Source organism: Cheilinus undulatus, linkage group 7 (assembly GCF_018320785.1).
Source record: "Cheilinus undulatus linkage group 7, ASM1832078v1, whole genome shotgun sequence".
Lineage (NCBI taxonomy): Eukaryota > Metazoa > Chordata > Actinopteri > Labriformes > Labridae > Cheilinus > Cheilinus undulatus.
This window is the reverse complement of record NC_054871.1, coordinates 49,468,936-49,489,868: the sequence shown is the minus strand read 5'-3', so window position 1 is coordinate 49,489,868 and position 20,933 is coordinate 49,468,936. Positions and strand designations below refer to the sequence as shown.

Here is a 20,933-nt window from a genome sequence, read left to right as displayed (position 1 = left end):
AATTTCAGAGTTTCAAAAGTCAGGAATTTACAACAAAGAAATCAAAATTTCAGAGTTAAAAAATTCTTAAATGAAAATAGTGGTCAGATTTTGGCTTTTGGGACTTATAACCTCAAACATTCTAAACCTAGGGTTCAGGCACATATACCGCTCATAAAAATCATAAAAATTATAATTTTTTTTAATTTTCTTTTTTTTCTTGAAATGAACATGTCTTTTCTTTCTGAGAGTGGCCCTGATACACTGCCATAATAATGGTTAGTTTATACATAGAACAAGTCTGTGTAGGCTGCCATGTTAGGACTTGGTCAATGAAAACAAATGATGCAAACTTTTTCCAAGTGGCTCCTAGAGAGGCTTAGCTATCTTAGGCTGCGTCCACACGGAAATGAATTCAGGTGTATACGCAAAAGTTTTATGTCAGAAACAGCGTTTCGGGTGACTGTAAATGATACTTTTTGAAAACAAGTCCCAGAGTGAATAAATCCGTAAATGACTACCGTTTCGTCCCCGTGTGGACTGCTATCTGCGTTTTTCTTGAAACGATTACGTCACACACAGCGTAGCTCCCTTAAAGGGATACTTCAACATGTTGGCAAACCGTGGTGAATGTGCATGAGAGCATTTTGGAGTTGTTGGATTGTGTATTTGATGAGTTTGATGAGGGAAAGCCGGAATACCGTCTGCTTACATTGAGTTGGCACAGCAGGTCCGAACTCGGCAGCGCCGATCTATAAACAGCTTGCACTGACAACTAAAGGTAACGAACCTATTACTAAGACTATGGGAATTATGGCAATGGGTGAATTTGCCAAAATGTTGAAGTATCCCTTTAAGGTGCCTGCACGGGTTCGGCCAAAACAATAACAGCGGACTACACGGTTGTGTTTGTGCTGCAGAAGCTACTGAGCTTGTTACGGCTTTTACAGAAAAATCTAATGCTCCTTTACTACCACAGCGAAACACATACACCATATGTTCTTAAAACCAACACGGAGAACAACCAGAAGGGCAACTAGAAGGAAGTTTGTGTTAGTTTTCTGCAATATTCTTCTTCTGCTTTGGTGCATTTCCATGGCAGCATTACAGCGCCACACATAGCCTTGGCATATGTACTACAGCGTTTTCAGTCGTTTCAGTGGTTCCATGCTTACGCGGATATTTCCTGAAATGATCCCGTCTTTACAGAAAACTTTTCCAAAACCAAACGGCAATATATCGTTTTGGTCTCTGTGTGGACAAGGCCTTAGATGAAAGTAGAGGGAGCCAGAAGGAATAAAGGGTCTAACAGGGGTGATGTTCAGGCTAATGGGCTCATATATATAAAGAAGTAGATGATCCAGAATTGTGTAGAGGAACAGTTGTTTGGTATGGTTATACTTGTCTTTTCTTACTGTATTTAGTAGTAAAATTATTGGTCATTACATCACATGTTACTGGGAAGAGGAAGAGAATCCAACACAGGGGTGTTAGATTCCCAATTTAAAATTTTTCAGTCATATTTAGACTTTCAAACTTAATTTTTTTCTCATATTTTGACATTTTAAATTAACAAATTAACATTAACCTTTTAAATTAATAATTTTACTTTTTATCCCATATTTTGACCTTTTAGACTCACAATTTTATATTTAAGTTGTATTTTCAACTTTTTAAGCCACTATTTTGAATTCTAGCTCATATTTTGACATTTTCAACACCTATTTTTGACCTATCAGACTCTCAATTTAAAATTTTAAGTCATGTTTTGATTTTTAAACTTATGATTTCAAATTTGATCTCATGTTTTGACCTTTCAAACGTATGATCTTAACTTTCTCCTCTTATATTTGCCCTTTAAAAACATTTTTCTATTTTGAATATTGTGTTCTGATATTTTGAACTAATAAGTTGGAATTTTTATCTCAGATTTGAGCCTTTAAACTTATCATTTTTCTTTTTGATGAATTTCAAATGATTCATCATCATTTTTTTCATATTTTATTACTGGTGAAAATGGTTAAAAGTTGACCCAGTTAGGCTCTCAGGTTCGACCTAAATCCAGAATCCGGTCCCTGCTGCGATTGGGTTTGACACCCCTGCTCTAACTATTTTAGCTGATGGTTTTAATGAAGTATAATCCAGTTAAATTTGCAGAAAAAAGAAAAAGTGTTGGCACTGCAATCATAATCCTTTAGTCTTACATCTGAATTGAACAGATGTTGAATTGTGATGTTTGAGCGTTTGTTTTGATTCCAGATTATAAGACTCCGTTTGTCCCGCCTGAGAAAGAACACGAGGTTGTGTTCATCCAGGAAGGAGTGAAGGTGGTGATCCCCTGCAGAGGCTCGGTGGAGAATCTCAACGTCACACTACACGCTGTAAGAGAGACGTCTTCCTGCTTCCTTTGTGTCCTTTCCTCTGTGAAATCTGCATTATAATCCAGCCTCATAGGAGTTAAACTTTCTGTAGCTTTTTGCACCAGCTATGCATCGGTTATGCCTTAACCTAGCGGATCTCAACGTTAGGGTTAGGACCCCATTGGGGGTCGCGAGAGACTGAGAGGGTCTTCAGATGCCTTAAAAAACTAAGAACATTTTTGATTTACACTGTTAACACTTTACACCAATTTTGCCAAATTATAACCCATTTTCATCACTTTTTCCCACCAATTTTTTCCAATTTTAATACATTTTTGCAACTTACAACTCATTTTTGTTGATTTTAAACCCTTTCCACCACTTTTTTTCTGCCTGTTTTTGCCACTTCTAAACCAAATCTTGCCACTCTCTGCCTATTGTTGGCTCTGTTGACACATTATTGCCTCAATTAACCCCTTTTACCACTTTATAAGCCACATTTCACAGTTTGATATGCACATCTTGTCCAGTTTCTGACTTTTTCTGCCTCAGCTAACCCTTTTTACCAGTTTATATCAGTCTTTCATCCCATTTCACCACATTTCCACTTATTTTTGCCACTTAAATGCCATTTCAACCACTTTTGAATCCCTTTCATCACTTGATGTGCCCTTTTTTGCTACTTTAACCCCTTTTTTGCTACTTTTATCTAATTTTTGGCATTTCTAACCCATTTCTGCTACTTTTAAAACCTCATTTCACCACCTTTCCCACCATTTTTGCCATTATTATCCCATTTTAGCTATTTTTAACATATTTTAATTCTGTTTTTAACAAAAGGATTTACATTTTCAAGAGGGCTACTTACTACACAAATGAATTGAAAAGATATTTGTTTCTTTGATAGGCATATACCACAGCTTCACTTTACAATGGATCATGATTGTGCTGTCATTTTTAAGACAAACAGCAAACTGCAGCATGATTTATTATAATACAGGCTAGATGGCAGATTGGATAAAAGCTGACGACTAGGGGAGTGACATAGAAGCTGTGTAGACACAAAGAAAACAGAACTGAGATTATGATGTGACTGCAGATCTGACTGCCACTGATGAGGGACATGTTTAAATAGGAGGGTTATTATTTTGATCATGTTGATTAATTATTCTAAAAACTTGGGTTCAAACTTAGCTGTATTTGAACTGACGCAGAGCTGGTGCATCGTTAGCTGCTGTTGATGTTGTTTTTAATTCAGAGTTCAAAATCAGTAAATGTGTGTGTGTCTGTCAGAAGTATCCAAATAAGGAGCTGCATCCAGACGGGAAGGATTCTCTGTGGGACGCTCGGACGGGATTCACCGTTCCCAGTCACCTGATCAGCTACGCCGGCGTCGTCTTCTGCCAAACCCAGATTGGAAATGAGACATTTAAGTCCCCTCTCTACATCCTCGCCGTTGTTGGTGAGAAGAAAAAGGCTCTTAAGGAAAATTAATCGAAGAAAAACTGTTGAAAAGTGGCAACGCTTTATATTACAGGATGGTGATAAGTGTGATATCAAAGAGGGAAAACAAATGTTCTAATACAGTGGTTCTAAACATTGGGGCCGGGACCCCATTGGGGGTCACAAGACACTGAGAGGGGGTCTCAAGATCCCTCAAAAAACCTGAGAATATTTTTTGAATCATACATTTGCCACTTTACACCAGTTCTGCCAAATTTTAAATTGTTTTCATCATTTTCCCACCAACTTTTCCAATTTTAGCACATTTTTGCAACTTCAAGCTAATTTTTGTCAATTTAAAACCCTTTCCACCGCTGTTTTTCTGCCAAGTTCTGTCTCTTCTAAACCAGTTCTTTTCATTTTCTGCCTGTTATTTCCCCTGTTGACCTATTATTGCCACTGTTAACATTTTTTACGTCCATTTTTACATATTTAAACCACATTTTTTTAGTTTTTATACCAATTTTTACCTCCGCCAAGGAGGTTACGTGATCTGCACGGTTAGTTAGTTCGTTAGTTAGTTAGTTTGTTTGTTAGTTTGTTAGCAACATAAAGCAAAAGTCATGGACGGATTTTAGTGAAATTTTCAGGAAATGTCATAAATGTCATAAGAGAGAACTGATTACATTTTGGGACTGATCCAGATCACCGTCTGGATCCAGGAATTTTTAAAAGGATTCTTTAATATTGGGAGATAGGGCTAATGGCGGAGGTCTGCGCTGTTACCACTTTGCACCAGGAGATGGCGGACATGAGTAACTTCAATCCCAGCAGCATTTTTGGGTGTGTTTCTATTCAAAGTTTTGGAGTTTATAGAGTTTGAAAGACACACGCCACTTGGAGGAGACGAGTCTGAGCGTAACAGAGAGAAAGACAGCAAATTTTAACGAGAATACTCACAATGCTGGGGGGAATAGAAGAATATTCACCCTCTGCTATGACTTCTAGTCGTCCAATGAGACCATGGGTGAGACTGTCAGTGCGTCTGTTGGCACCAGCAGGCAGCGCTTTCGCCATGACAGTCCACCCCTAGCGAAGCCAGTACTTCGCCTCACCGTGTTTCCACCCCACCGGGGAGGGAGTAATCAGTGAATTACATTTTAGGGCTGATCTAGATTACCGTCTGGATCCAGGAATTTTTTTAAAGGATTCTTCACTGTTGGGAGCCAGGGCTAATGGCGGAGGTCTGTGCTCTCTGAGTGCTTTTCTAGTTGCCCATTTAACCAATTTCTGCCTATTTTTCTGCCTCAGTAAACCAATTTTTGCCAGTTTAAACCAGTTAAAACCACTTGTTATGCCAGTTTTTGCCATTATTTGCTTTATTTTATTTATTTATTTTTTTTGGTGCCACTTATATTGTTTTGGGTTTTTTTTGTTTTTTTCCCATGTCTGTTACTTTCAAAATCCAGTTTCAACACCTTTTCCACCAATTTTTGACATTCTTTACCCATTTTAATTCCTTTTTTTAAGAAAACGTATTTATATTTTTAGGAAGGCTCATTACTACGGCACAAAAGAACAACAATAAAAAAATATTTTTTTTATCAGTGGTCATTATTCAGTTTAATATAAAATAAGGATATCACAGCTTAAATTTACATTTGACCTTGATTTTCCTGACCTCCATGGTCCCCCACATTTGGCTGGGCCCCAGAAAACCCAAGAAGAGTTGAGGCTGTAATGGGGATGGCGGGACAACTCCATATTAAGATTTATGTATTTTATTTGAGTACAATGTCACTACAGTCCCTGTTGGTGTACTGGTCAGGAAGCCAAAGTCTACCAACCAGCCTAATGACATGAGAAGGAATTAAGATGGTCCAGAAACTTCTGATGTGATGTGACCGAAAGCTACAGTCCGATAATTTTATTTTACTAGCCAGGCTACAACAGTAAGCAACTGCTGAAATTGTCCATTTTCTTCTCTAAAACCAGTGGTTCTCAACCTTGGGGTTGGGATCCGTTTTGGGGTCGCGAGACACTAAGAGGGGTCTCCAGATTCCCTTAAAAAAACTAAGAATATTATTAGAATTTCACTGTTGCCACTTTACACCAGTTTTGTCAAATTTTAACCGGTTTTCAATATTTTTTTCCCACAAATTTTAACACATTTGTTGCCATTTTAAACCCTTTCCACCACTTTTTCTGATCTGTTTTTGCCACTTCTAAACCAATTCTTGCCACATAAGCCAAATGCTGCCTCTGTCGACCCATTATTGCCACTATTAACCCATTTTACCACTTTTTATGCCCAATGTTTACCATTTTAACCACATTTCACCTTCTGATATGCCTATTTTTGCCAGTTTGACCAATTTGCCAGTATCTGCCTATTTTGCCTATTTTTTTTCCCAGTTAGCACTATTTTGCCAGTTTATGCTGATTTTCTTCCCATTTCACCAGATTTCCACCTATTTTTGCCAATTTAAAGCCTTTTCAGCCACTTTTTAATTCCATTTACCACTGTTTATGCCATTTTTTGCCACTTCGAACCCATGTCAGCTACTTTTAAGATTCAACTTCACCACCTTTTCCACCATTTTTTGCCATTATTAACACATTTTTTCATTCTTTAACCCATTTTAATACTTTTTTTTTTTTTTTTACAAAATAGATTTATATTTTTAAGAAGGCTATATACTACACAAATGATTTATAAAAGAAAGGAGGTTCTTTCACTGATAAGAGTGATTATTTTTTTCAGGTTAAATATAAAAAAAAGGATATCAAAGCTGAACTTTGTAATAGACCATGATTTTGTTGACCTCCAAGGGCCCCCAGTTTGGCTGGGCCCCAGAAAGCTCTCCCCTTTATACCCTCTTATGGGCGGCCTTGTCTGCACATGACTGTCCTTGAATCTGCATGGCTGTGTTCACCCACATTCAGGTACAGAGGGGGTCCCCGGTCTCTGGCACCTTTATTTTGGGGGTCACAGGCTGAAAAGGTTAAGAACCCCTGCTCTAAACAAAGTACCAAGGAAAAGTTCTTTATTTTTTATTTTTTCATAATCCAGTTTTCAGCACTCATATTTTAAGTTTGAATATTCAAAATCATGCTTGTCCCATTTGTGACTGCTGAATAAGACATCTGCTGTAGAAAATGACATTTTGGAAATCCAACACTAAATGTCAAATGGACATACGTAGAAAATTTAGAAGACTGACATTTACATCCAACACTGAAAGTTTAAAAGATACGTATAAATGTCAAAAATGACGTACTTTGTCCCAGGAAGAGTAACATTTTGGATATCTGACATACTAATCTTGTTTTGGATCAAACCATGTATATGTCATGAACACCCAGTTTAGCTGTTAAGTTTAAAAAGTACTTTCCAGGTGCTTAAATGACCCTTCTATGTGTCAGAAAGCAAAGCTTTGCATTTTCAGTGGTGACATAAATGGTGACAGTGTAGCTTGAGTAAAAGAGAGACTGGGTGAGGTTCTGGTGAGTCTGGAGTCTGAAGAGAACGATAGTTTGTCAACTGACCGCCATGTCTTCCCTCCCTTTTCCTCAGGATACAAGATCTATGACCTCACCCTGACCCCGCCCCAGCTCCAGCTGTGTGAGGGGGAGCGTCTGGAGATCAACTGTACTGCTCATACCGAGCTCAACGTCGGCATCGAGTTCAACTGGACGCACTCCGGCCAGGCCTTGGTCAGTCTCCTTCAGCAGTGTGTTTAAATAAAGTCATGTGATGTGGGCTTTTATCAGCATGACCAGTTTTAACCATGAACCATGAATGCCAGCGTCACCCAATCAGAGCTCCAGATTTTTCTGCATCTCTTCTTTGTTTTTTCTGCATCCCCCCATCTCTTTTGATTCTGCCTTTTCATCTTCTCTCTTGGTACATCTCCATCTTTTTCTTTCTGCAGCCTTCCTCATATATCTTTTTGCATCTCTCTCCTCTCCATCTGCATTTTTGCATCTTTCCCTGCCTCTCTGCATCTCTTTCTTTCTACATATGCCCTCTCTCCTTTATTCTGCATCTCCTCCTCTCTATCAGCACGTCTCACTCTTTTTGCTGCATCTCCCTTTTCTTACCTTCCTCATCTCCCATTTCTTTTTTTCTGCATCTCCTTCATCTTTTCCTGTGCTTCCATCATACATCTCACTCTCTGTTTTCTGCAGCCTTCCTCTTCCGCCTTTCTACAAATTTCTCTCCATCTTCTCTTTGTGCATTTCCTTCTTTTCTTTCTGTATCTCTCCTCCCCCTTCTTTCTACATTACCACTCTTTTTTTCCATTTCTCTTTTCTCTCCTTCTTCAACTTTCATTTCTATTTTTCCTGCAGGTCCATCTTCTCTCTTTCTGCAGCTCCCTATTTTTTGCAGCCTCCCTCTTCTTTCTGAGAATCTCTCTCCCTCCTCTCTTTCTGCATCTCCTTGCTTGCTTTTTTGTTTTTTTGTATCATCCTCTATCCTTTTGCAACCCTTTACAGCAGACCACTGTTCAACACGAACCCGATTCTCTCAGGGTTTAATTTCCCCATAAAAGGCATAAACTTTGGGTTTTTTCTCGCCCCTGTATCTTTGCTAAATGTTGCTATCAACTGAACAGAGCCTTGAGCAAGAATGCTGCTATTATATATTAGAAAAAAGATCAGACACAGTAAAAGGCAGAAAGAAAAACAGAGTATTAATGAGCACTTACAGGTTATCATTCACTCTTACATGTGTTAATTGTCTCTCTTAATTCTCCCTCACGTCAGAACTCTGTGAATGGCTCAAAGCTGACCCACACTAAATCCCATAAGAAAAAGCTGTGGAACGCTCTGGAGCTTTCTAACACTCTGGTCGTGGAAAACGTGACGGTGGACCACACAGGAGATTACACCTGTACGGCATCCAGTGGGAAGATGGAAAAAAGCGCAGTGGCGTACCTGAAAGTGTACGGTAGGTGTGCTTATGAACAGCTGTGAGGGCACCTAGTTGATTTAAAATAAGTACTTCATCTGCTCCATGAAATATTACAGCTTATTTAAACTTTCTTCTTTCAAGATTATTTTCTATGTGCTTTGTATGTCTAAATGTAAAAAACAATTTCAGACGTCATGGTTAAATTTATCGGGTTGAATCAAAGTATTACAAGTCATTCATATTAGCATAAAGAAAGGGTTTTTTTTAAAGTATTTCGAGTGAAAGAGGGAATCTAAGTCCTGGTCCCTCATTTATCAGCAGGGTTTAAAACGACCTGACACACCACTCTAAGAAAATGTGAAAATGTTTATCTTACTGGAGTAAAGACAAAGAATAAAAAGCCTAATGGGAACCTGACTAAAAGTCAGATGAGGCTGTTGAAAATGGGGGACAAAGAACTGTTTTGACAAGATTTTCTAGGCTACGGTTTTCCTCATACCTTTCACGAAAACCTGACTTTGCAGCAGTGTTAATTTTGTCGACTAAAACTATTCATTGACAGCCTTTTTTTCCATAACAAAAACTAGACTAAAACTAGCAAAAATAGATCTGTGTGTTTAGTTTTTGTCAAAATGACTAAAACTAGAACAAAATGTAATTTAGTTTTCGTCTGACATTCAAAATCTGTATTTCTCCACTGTGGGTAAACCTGTCAAAATGCAATGCATCTGTATCTATTCTACCTCTCAGCTGTAGGAAGCAGGGACCCCAGGTTTGGCAGGGTGCAGAGAACACACTACCATGATTTGGTACCAGATTTAGGCAAGAGAATAAATGCTTGGACTAAAAGTAAAGACTAAAATGTGAGGACTTTTTATGGATTAAAACTAGACTAAAACTAAAAAGGGTAGAAAAGACTAAAATGGGACTAAAACTAAAATTAAAAACAGCTGCCAAAATGAACAATGCTTTGCAGTGTCACTCGTGGAGCTCTCTATTTGTGGCTTCCGTGGTTTATGTATTGAGTAAAAATAGAGGTTGATAACAGAAGCTTAAAGGGGACATATTATGCAAAAATCACTTTTTCAGGCTTTTCTAACAAAAGCATGTTCCCCTGGCCTGTCCACAATCCCCTCAAATACCAAAAAAATCCATTCCCTCCACCCTCTCCTTCTCCACCTTTCAGAAAATGTGTGCGGAAACAAGCCGGTCTCAGATTTTCCCCTCGTGATGTCATGTGGGGAGTTAGCCCCACCCCCAGGTTTGGTTGGCCCACCCCGGTTGGAAGAAAGTTCCGCCCTCCTCTCCTGATCTTCTCTCAGAACCAGCTGAGATGCTGGATAGCTCAGTGGGTTACCCTGCTGACTATGGTCTGAGAGATTGATGATTCAAATCCCAGTCAGGCCCCTAACTTTAGATAAAGCTTTCTGTACTGTTGTAACATCAGGAGTGCCACATCCATTTCCTGAGAGGGCTGTGATCAGGGGAGGCTCATTAACATTTAAAGCCACAGACACAGAAACAGCTTGTTCTGAGAAGGGCTGAAAGAGAGGGGTTTTTAGACATGCAAAAATACAATGCTGGAGTGTTTTTTTCAGCAACAAACTTCACAGGCATGTTTTGGGGACCTCTGAGACCAATATAAACTTGTCTTAAAAAAGGTAGAATATGTCCCCTTTAACCCTCAGGCATCACTTTAATTTACGACCCTTTAAAGCCATTAAGGACAAGAACGTCGACTTCCAAAAAGCTGCTATGAATACTTAACAGATTAATATTTTTTTCTGCTTTTTTTTGCATAAATCTCTTAAACAACTTCAGCTGTGGACAAAACTACCAAACATTTGATCATTTTGAGGATTTAACCCTTTAAATGCCAGTTTGATTACTTAAAGTCAGTGTGTTTTTTTAATGACAAAAAGCAAAAAAATGTGATATCCTCCTCAAACCAAATGTTAGATGGCTGGGGCACTATTTCTACATCCAGCGTGGACATGTCAATGATTTGCCAAAACATTGACTTTGGTGCATTATTAGTTTTTGTGTAGCATCTGATTTAAAATTTACTACCCTTAAAGCCATTAAAGACAAAAACGTCCACTTCTAAAAATGGCAATAAAAATAGTATACATTCTTTTTTTTCTGCTTTTTTGGGTCAGATCTTTTGATCAACTTCAGTTCTGATCAAAACAATCAAATACTGAATAATTTTCAGGATTTTAACCCTTTAAATGTCAGTTTGATTACAGGGTGGTAATATTTTTTCTAAAAAAACACACAAAACAGTAATTATTTTTCAGAAAACTGATGTGGGGGGGTAAATCAGTCCTGGGTATGTCAAACATCAGCCAAAATATTGCCTTTGGTGCATTATTAGTTTTTGTGTAGCATCCGATTTAAAATTTATGACCCTTTTTAGTAGCTGCTGAACAAAAACGGCCCATTGACTCCCATTCAAACCACATTTTTTGATCCCATAGCCATTGCATGATATAATCATGCGCTCTGTAATCTTATGGTTTCAATATTGAGAAAAATGGTAAAATTTGACTGGTTATCAAAGCTTAGTTCAAACACTTCATACAACCAGAGGTGGAAAAAGTACACAACTATGGTACTCAAGTCAAGTGCAGTTACTCTGGTACTTACTTAATCCCCCCAAAAAATCCAAAGTGTCCATTCTTTGAACGTCTCTGTCTATTTTGTTTCATCTAAGCTTTAGAAAGTTGTGTTGAGAAGGATGATAAATCTTAAAATTTAATTTTACTTTTTTCCCAGAAAAACCCTTTATTGATATAAGGGAGCCATCATCGAAGGTTTTGGAGGTAAATGTGGGATATCAAACATCCGCCGAGATCCCTGTCAGATACTCGGCATACCCGAAGCCTGACTTTGAATGGTGAGTTTACAGGATGAGCATAAACAACCATGAAAAGGTGAGATGAAATGTTCTCTCTGTAGAAAGTAAAACACAAAAAAAGAGGTAGACCAGCAACATTTGTGCTCTGAGGTTAAACTAGGGTTTCTGTTAGTGGAATCTGAGGCCTTCATAGAGGGAAATGTAACTGCTGTTTTTGTTGTCAGGTATGTATCTCCTGTTTCCAAAAGGCCATTCTATGATGTCAGTCTGACCATCTAAGTCAGTGGTTCTCAAACGGTGTGGCAAAGCACTCTAGTGTGCCTTCAGGCAAGTCTGGGTGTGCCATGGGAATTTGTACAATACGTTAGTACTACAACTTTATGGCGAGTACAGTAACCAGGCCTGCCCACAGATCTGGCTGGACCCCTGAAACCCCCAGAGAATGAGCCCTCCCCAGTTGGGATTTATTGATGATACCAGTGTATGTGAGTTGGATCAGTAGCATTGGTGCTAGCATCCTGGCTAACAGTTACCTCATTAAGAGCTGAAAAGCATGGCAAGCTGTTATTGGTTGAATTGGTGTTGAAATTATTCATTCAATTACATACATTTTAACCAACTTAACCAATTTTTCTACCCATTTTTGCAACTTCTTTTTTTGACAAATGAAACCATTTTGCTGCTTTTTAAAAATTTTCACCACTTCCTATTACTATTTATGACCCATTTTTGCCACTTATGGGACTTTTTTTTGCCACATTCAACCCATTTTTCCTACCTTTTTGCCACTTTTTGGCCAATTTTGCTATTGTTTGACAATTTTTTTTTGCCATTTCTCCCATTTCTTTTAACCCCTTTTGTCCACCTTTCAGCAACTGTAACCCTTTCTTGACACTTTTCTGCCACTTTTGATCTATTTTGCCACCTTTTTGATTCTTTCAACCAATTTATGCCACCTTTTTTTCAATTTTTGCTCATGTTAGCCTTTGTTTGACTTTTTTCCCAATTTTGCCCTTTTTAAAATCAATTTTAACCCATTTTTAGCACCTTTTTACAATATTTAACCCTGTTAGACCACTTGTAACCCATTTCTGTCACTAGTTTGACACTTTCAACAAGTGTTTACCAATTTCGAGCCACTTTTAGCCACTTTTTTTTTTAAACAATTATTGCCCATTTATGACTTTGTTTTGCCACTTTTTGTCTAATTTTCCATGTTTTTTTAATCACTTTAAAATCCATTTTTGCCACCTTTTGCCTACTTTTGCCACCTCCATGATCCTCCAGTTGGCTGGGCCCAGAAAGCTCTCACCTTTATCTCCCCTTATAGGCCACCTTGACTGTAACATTATTTAAAAGTCTATTTTTGTATGGATTTAAATGTGGTGTGCCTTGAGATTTTGGCTTAACATTAGGTGTGCCTTGGGTGAAAAAAGTTTGAAAACTACTGATCTAAGTGACAAAACCAACAACTTGTAGTGAACTGATGCGGCACTGAAACTACAGAGAATGTCTACAAGAGCAGCTCAGAAACAAGTCCACCTATGGGTCTTAAAATGTTTAAACTAGGGCCTGTTCAGGGGATCTAGATCCTTCCCCTTACATTGCAGTGTCTCTTCTTTCCACCCAGGTTGAAAAACGGCCTTCCACTGAAGGATGACTACAGGATAAAGCAAAGGAGTGACATCCTTCTCATCCGTGTAGTCGCAGAAACAGATGCAGGGAATTACACCGTCATTCTGTTCAATAAGAACACAAAAGAAGAGCGGAGACAATCCTTCCAGCTGATCGTAAATGGCATGTTAATCCTTTATTTCCCAGTGTTCATCCAGACATGAGCTGAATAAAAGATAGTAATGACAACTGTATTTTTTTTTCCCTATAGTTCCTCCTCACATCATCGAGAAAGAGGTGGCGGTGGACACTGATGTATACCCCTATGGTAGCAGTCCCACGCTGAGGTGCACTGCTCGTGGATTCCCAACACCGGCATACATTCAGTGGCAGTGGATGTCCAAAGAGGACTGTCCTGAGGCCTTCATGTGAGGGTTTTTTTGTGTGTTCAAGCAATGTACCATATTTTTCATCCATTTCATGGCTGCTTCTTATATAATGGTGTGACCAATTAACTTATTCAAAGTCATGAAGCACACCATCATACTGTGTGTACTGTCAACTGCAGCCATCACCGTCCCCTGCTGCACTGCTTTACGCTACTGAAGATTTACCCCTGGGCTAGCATCAGTGGTTTAAGTGATTGCTTGGCAGGCCCGTCGTTGCTGCATGCAGCCTGTAGCTCTTAAAAGCTCCCCTCTTGGTTTTCATCTTTGTCCTATCTCAGTGTAGACAGAAAAACAAAGATATATCTTAAAAGGAATTTTAATATCTAAGTGTCTGTGTTAACGTAAATAATCATATGTTAGCATTTCTATAACCAGTCATGCCAGTACAAGATTCTTCACTATCAGTGGAGCCAGTCAGGAGAAGAACAAAAATAAGCTTTCCACCAACACAAGCTTTCAGCGTGGTTCTTTGCTAATCTTTTGATAGAGAAATGTTGTCTAGTTCTGATTAAACTGCAGTATAGCTTTGTCCACACTTCACCGATCCCTGTCCCAACAGTGAAGTTAAAGGCCCAGCCTACCAAAATAAAGGCTCATAATGCTTTCAGAGGATGGTGCTTCATTTTTTAACTGGCAACACAAAAAAATAGGGAAGCACCATATAATCAGCATGATATAAATGGTATTAGGACTGGCAGATATGAGCTTCAAAATGTAAATATTGAATCAGCAGATGCCAACATCTGTTGTAAATGTTAATCCATACCAGCTGAACATATTGGCCTATATCAGCTGTAAATACATGTCTGTATCAGCTTTAAATATCGGCCTGAATCTGCTGTAGATAATGGTCTACATCAGTTAATAAAATCCTGTAATAGCTTTAAAAATTGGCCTGTTGGCTGTAAATGTCATCCTGAATTGGATGTACATATCAGCCTGTATCAGCTGTAGATACGTGTCAGCCTTTACTGGCTGTAAAAATCAGGCTAAATCAGCTGTAAATATAAATATGTAAATATGAGCCTTTATTGCCTGTAAATATAAGCCTTTTTCAGCTGTAAATATGAGCCTTAATCAGCTGTAAATATAAGCCTTAATAAGCTGTAAATATAAGCCTTAATCAGCTGTAAATATGGGCCTTAATCAGCTGTAAATATGAGCCTTTATCAGCTGTAAATATAAGCCTTTATTTCCTGTTAATATGAGCCTTTATTGCCTGTAAATATGAGCCTTTATTGGTTGTAAATATAAGCCTTTATCAGCTGTAAATATGAGCCTTAATAAGCTGTAAATATGAGCCTTTATTGGCTGAAAATATAAGCCTTACTCAGCTGTAAAATATAAGCCTTAATCAGCTGTAAATATAAGCCTTAATCAGCTGTAAATATAAGCCTTTATGAGCTGTAAATATAAGCGTTATTCAGCTATAAATATAAGCCTTTATCAGCTGTAAATATAAGCCTTAATCAGCTATATATATAAGCCTTAATCAGCTGTAAATATAAGCCTTTATGAGCTGTAAATATCAGCCTTAATCAGCTGTATATATAAGCCTTTATGAGCTGTAAATATAGGCGTTATTCAGCTATAAATATAAGCCTTTATCAGCTGTAAATAAAAGCCTTTATCAGCTGTAAATATAAGCCTTAATCAGCTGTAGATACGTGTCAGCCTTTATCGGCTGTAAGTATAAGACTTTATCAGCTGTAAATATAAGTCTTTATCAGCTGTAAATAAAAGCCTTTATCAGCTGTAAATGTAAGCCTTAGTCAGCTGTAAATATAAGCGTTATTCAGCTGTAAATATAAGCCTTTATCAGCTGTAAATATAAGCCTTCATTGCCTGTAAATATAAGCCTTAATCAGCTGTAAATATAAGCCTTAATCAGCTGTAAATATAAGCCTTTATCAGCTGTAAATATCAGCCTTTATTGCCTTTAAATATCAGCATTTATCAGATATGAATATAAGCCTTTTTTTGTCTGTAAATGTAATTCTAAATCAACTGTAACAATCCACAAAAATCCAATTTTGTGCATCTCTCATAAAATGTGTAATTTCTTTCTTTAATAAATAAAGACGTTTAAAACAAAGGATTACCATTGCTTAAATTTAGGATGGACCATATCTCTGCCATCTTCTGTTGGCCCCTCCATGACTCTGTGCCCCAGAAAGCTTTTCTCTGTTTTTTTCTAGCTGAAGCCTGCAAAGCAGTTGCTGTGATTAACATTTAAAACTGTTTTTTTTGGTAGTAGTGATTGTTTTTTAATACTCTGAACTGAAATTTTGCAGTATAGTGGTACAGTTGTGTTCAAAAGCTCCTCAGTCATTGTAGGAAGGAGGAATTTCTGCTTTAGTGATGTTGACAAAACAAATGAGCAGACAATGAGAACTCTCTCTGACCTGATGCAGACTAATGGATGTGATTCAGGCTCTTAAATATGTATATTTTAAAGGGAGCTGAGCAGTTTTAAACTTATTTCTGTACAATCAGAGACTGTTTACATCAAGCCATTTACCTCTGTAGACATACCTTTGCTAAAGTGGCTCTGATTTTCAGTGATGTAAGAGAAACGGGGGAGTGTTCGAGGAGCTGCTTCGACCATCAGCAGCTTTCTTATCTCCTCCCCACACGTCACAGCTCTTCCTTAGTCTGTGGGCCCCGTTTCCTGTTGGTGTTGTGCTTTCTGTCAGATAAAAAGAACGTCTTCCTGCCTTGTAAACCTTCTGTCCTTGGTTATCTTGTCCGAGGTTTTCCAGAAGTATTCTACAACAATCTCAACAAACTTTTCCTTTGTTTTCTTATTTGGGTTAAAAGTTTGTGTGTTTCCCAACAAAGAAGGAGTTGCATAAGATGGCCGAAACAAAGAAGATCCTAAAAAAGAAGCAAAACATGACTGTCACAGTGAAAGTAGCAGTTCTCTATTTGAGTAATTTGTCTCTATTTTTATGTTTGTTTGGGTTGAAGAGTTTAAACTTAAACTTCTGCAGAAATCTGACACTCCATGATGTAAATCCCCTGGACAAACATCATCCAGTGCCAGCATATCAGCAAAATATGTAATATGAGTATTTTACATAAAATACACTGAACCAAGTAAAGGTTTTAAATATTGGAAATGTAGACACGCAAATAGGGGAGTCTGTGAAAATAGAAACTATACAACTGAGGCTTATATGACTTTGTAAGGTGCATTTGCCTAACATTGAAAATGCAATGGTGGAAGAATGGGAGGGTTTTTTTGGACGAAAATCCCTCCATGCCTTTGTAACATACTGTGTTGTTGAGCAAGACATGAACATGACCAATTAGACCAATTAGAGCTTGGATCAGGCCAAAAATTCCATTTGACTAGGGGGAGTACCAAAGTCCGGTACCAGCGTGGCGCCAGTGCAAACACGTCTGAACCCATTAAAACAGATTTTGGTGTCACAGCCCCCTGCCACTCCACATGAAAGGCACAGAACACCATCTCGAATTAACTTCATTTATTTGGTTCATTTCAGCAGAGCATGAATATCTTTTATAAATTTCGCTGCTGTGGAGTAAAATCTCGTCTCTACTCATGTGCCTCGTTATTTGATCCACTTTATAGATTGTCTCAAGATCAGCGCCAGGATAAAAACTCTGGCTGAGTCTTTACACCAAGAGGTCACAACTTTCTATTTTCTTCATCCCACGACCAACTGGTCTCTTTTTAAGGTGGCTTTCACACTAGGGGCCCAGTCCTGGATCCAAGTGCACTTGAGCCCGAAGTCCGGTTAATTTTGGTTCATTTAGTGTGGATGCAAACGAACCACGCCCAGGCACCTGTCTAACTTGGGGAGGTGGTCTTGGGCATGACCAAAGTGGACTCTGGCATGGTTCAGATGAGATGCGAATGCAACCGCACCGCGATACGGGACAGAGCGCCGTATCAGCTTTATGAAGTCACTGTAAAAACTAAACTTCTTTCCTCAATAAAAAGCGAAAATCATCAGCATCTAGTCAATAAACGGTCTGCTGTGACTCACCTTACAGATGAACACAAGTTGGAGTCAGTGAGAGGAGTTGCAAAGGCAATGAAAGTCTCCTGTCACCTCAAAAACCGCTGTATTTGCGCAGCACAAGCCCATTTAATCCTCTGGTAGGGGCCTCCATGCCTTAAAAAAATTGGAATATTTTTAAAATTTACATTGTTTCCACTTTACACCAACTTTGCCAGATTTCAACATGTTGCTGTCAATTTTTTGTCAGTTTTAAACCCATTCCACAGCTTTTTTCTGCCTTTTTTTTTGCCACTTCTCAACCATATCTTGCCACTTTTTGCCTGTTGTTGGCTCTGTTGACCCGTTATTGCCACTATTAACCCCTCTTTACTGCTTTTTACACCACATTTCACAATTTAATATACCCATTTTTGCCAGTTTAAGCCATTTCTGCCTATTTCTGCCTCAGCTAACCCTTTTTGCTAGTTCATATCAATTTTTCACCCCATGTCAACAAATTTCCACCTATTTTTGCCACTTAAACACCATTTCAGCCTCTTTTTAAATCCCCTTTTACCTCTAAATATCCCAGTTTTTGCCACTTTAACCAATTTTTGCCAATTTAATCCAATTTTTGGCCCTTCTAGCCCATTTCTGCTACTTTTAAACTCCAATTTCACCACCTTTCCCAGCATTGTTTGCCATTTGAGCTATTTTTAATGTATTTTCATTCTGTTTTAAACGAAAGGATTGACATTTTTAGGAGGGCTACTCACTGCACAAATGAATTAAAAGATATTTGTTTCTTTGATAAGAGTGGTTATGATTCAGGTTAAATATAAAACACCACAGCTTAACTTTACAATGGATCATGATTTTGCTGGCCCTCAGTTTGGCTGGGCCATTTTCCCCCCTAATGGGCGGTCTTGTCTCCATGTGACTATTCTTGAATGTGCATGGCTGTGTTCAGCCACCTTCAGGTACAGTGGGGGTCCCCGGTCTCTGACACCTTTATTTTGGGGGTCGCAGCCTGGTTGAGGACCCCTAGTTTTGAGACTAGTGATGCACTGACTGTTAAAGTTAGGGCCAATAACATTTGTTTCTTTACCGCCTCGGTGTAGGACTCGTAGTATGCCGACACTATCTCTCATATTCCACCATGAAAACAGATGAGACTTTGTCTCGCTGGTAACCTCATCTTCCCTGTTGAATATCTTTTTGATTCAGTAGCTAGATAAGTTTCCAACATGCACACAACAGCTTAATACTGGCAGCTGATGTCTGTGTCTACCATAGTATGTGTCTGATGTTTGTAAACAGGGTTGATACTGATGTTAATCCATGCTTTGGTGCATCCCTAATGGAGTCATATTAAAATACCCAAAGAAGAATGAGCTGTTTGTTTGTTTCCATCAGGTCGGGGTTGATAAAGTCAGAGAAGAAGATCGCCGAATGTAAAGGTTGGAGGGATATCAGAAACAGCAACGGCAGCCATCCTGTAGGACGAATCACGATGGACTCTGATCATCGCCAAAAGGTTTGAAATTCATCCACACTGCACTGTATCCTATCATATCAATATTGCAGCCTTTATTTTTAACATTTTTCTATGCATTTTTAACAAAATGAACTAATTTCTTCAGAAAATCGTGAGCTCTTTGAAGATCCAGAAAGCCGAGGCTCACACTCTCTACAGATGCACGGCTGCAAACAAAGTAGGAGAGGACTCGCGCGTCATCTTCTTCCACGTCACACGTAAGCTTTTATGAGTAATATCAGTTTTTAAAGAGGATTTGATAAAGTTCAGAAAAGCATAAACAAAACTGCAGCTGTCTGTGAATCACTCTTCCTTTAACATGCTGTCTAAATATGACATGTTAATTTTTCTGAGGGTTTTTTTTTAACTTCTTTTTATTTAGAATTTGCAGGAGTTTACCTACAATTTCTAAAGGATACATTCCTCTCCTATGTACAAAGACAGACGACGGCCACAATAAAATTAAGCGGATCCTCTTATTTTAAGGAAAATTACTAGTCATTCTTGAGATTATTACGTTGTAAATTCATGAAAAAAAACCCACACTCAGAGACTTTTGAAGTTTGACTTCAAGAGCTTGAAAATTCCAGGTTCATACAGTCGTACTTTTACAAGAAAGCAAAGTGGGAGCAGTGCTTGGATCGGTCCAGTTTACAGAAATGTCTCTTCTGTGTCCTGATGATAATGTGAAGAATCTGAGCTAAAATCAAACTTCCTCATTGTCCCAGTGCTTCTGCAAATCAAAAAGGCTCCATCTGGCTGATTTTCAACTTTGTAATCTCAAAAATATTGAATTTTGGTTTGAGAAAGTTTTTGACTTTAAAATATAAAAAATCTGTTTTTGTCATTAATTTTTGATTCTTTGACTTTGACTTTAGAGGTTTATGATGAATGTTCATCCAATCACCCTCCAAGTTATTTTTTCAAAGGCTCTGCCCTTTCCCAAATGCTGTCTATGAGAGGTTTACCACAAATCCATCTGGCATGTCAGGTTAATAGAGTGCTGCAGTTGTGATGTAATTTTGTAGGCAAACCCAGAAGTTGGCATTGCTTGGGTTCCCTCGGCGTCGAGACTTTGGGATTTTTCAATGGATTTTTGGATTATTGCTGAAAATAAGATCTGTGTCCAGTAAAAGTTTATGAATCTTACAAGTTTTGTTCATAAAGATAATCTTCATAAACTGGTAATACAGGCGCCATATCTGGTTCGTTAATCTAACTGACGTGAGTAAAAGCTAACGTCGTGCTATTGAACTACAACACAGTCAGCTGAATTTAACGTCGTCACCCATGGATAAAAGTGAACAGCAGGCTCAGTTTCTGCACTTCAGATGATGACGTATAGTCCTCCCGACAAACGTTGTAGTCCTTGTTAGCTTGTTAGCTGTCTTTTAGTAACCGCCTTTATTAAGACGTGACAGATTTATTTTATGTTGGAGGATAAAATGTTAAACACTCTTGAGCTTGTGTTCACCACAGACCTTAATTCAGGCGTTTAACTGAAAACTCATTCAAAAATCCCAGAGACTTTCAGACGAGGGAACCGGAAGTGCTAAAATGCTACCACCTATAGGAGGTCAACGTCATTGCTAATACAACACTGGTTTAAAAATCATAAATGTTTTCTAAAACAATGGTTTTCAACCTTGGGGTCAGGACCCCCTTTGGGGTTGCGAGACACTGAGAGGGGGTCTCCAGATGCCCTAAAACAACTAAGAATATATTAAAAATTACACTGTTGCCACTTTACACCTATTTTGCCACATTTATTACCCCTTTTCATATTTTTCCCACCAATTTTA

General features: G+C 38.4%; 1 protein-coding gene across 2 annotated transcripts in view; it reads left to right on the top strand.

Moving 5' to 3' along the window:
- The window catches only part of kdr (kinase insert domain receptor (a type III receptor tyrosine kinase)), a 59,053-nt gene that overhangs the window by 9,521 nt on the left and 28,599 nt on the right, over nt 1-20,933 (top strand). The window contains exons 4-12 of one of the 2 annotated variants that reach the window (XM_041791794.1): nt 2,239-2,360; nt 3,636-3,801; nt 7,360-7,499; nt 8,553-8,736; nt 11,479-11,599; nt 13,191-13,357; nt 13,446-13,602; nt 19,011-19,131; nt 19,238-19,349. In XM_041791794.1, the coding sequence (XP_041647728.1) occupies nt 2,239-2,360; nt 3,636-3,801; nt 7,360-7,499; nt 8,553-8,736; nt 11,479-11,599; nt 13,191-13,357; nt 13,446-13,602; nt 19,011-19,131; nt 19,238-19,349 (1,290 nt within the window). Of the gene's footprint in view, nt 1-2,238; nt 2,361-3,632; nt 3,802-7,359; nt 7,500-8,552; nt 8,737-11,478; nt 11,600-13,190; nt 13,358-13,445; nt 13,603-19,010; nt 19,132-19,237; nt 19,350-20,933 lie in introns of both variants that reach the window. The other variant, XM_041791793.1, reaches the window with a different exon arrangement.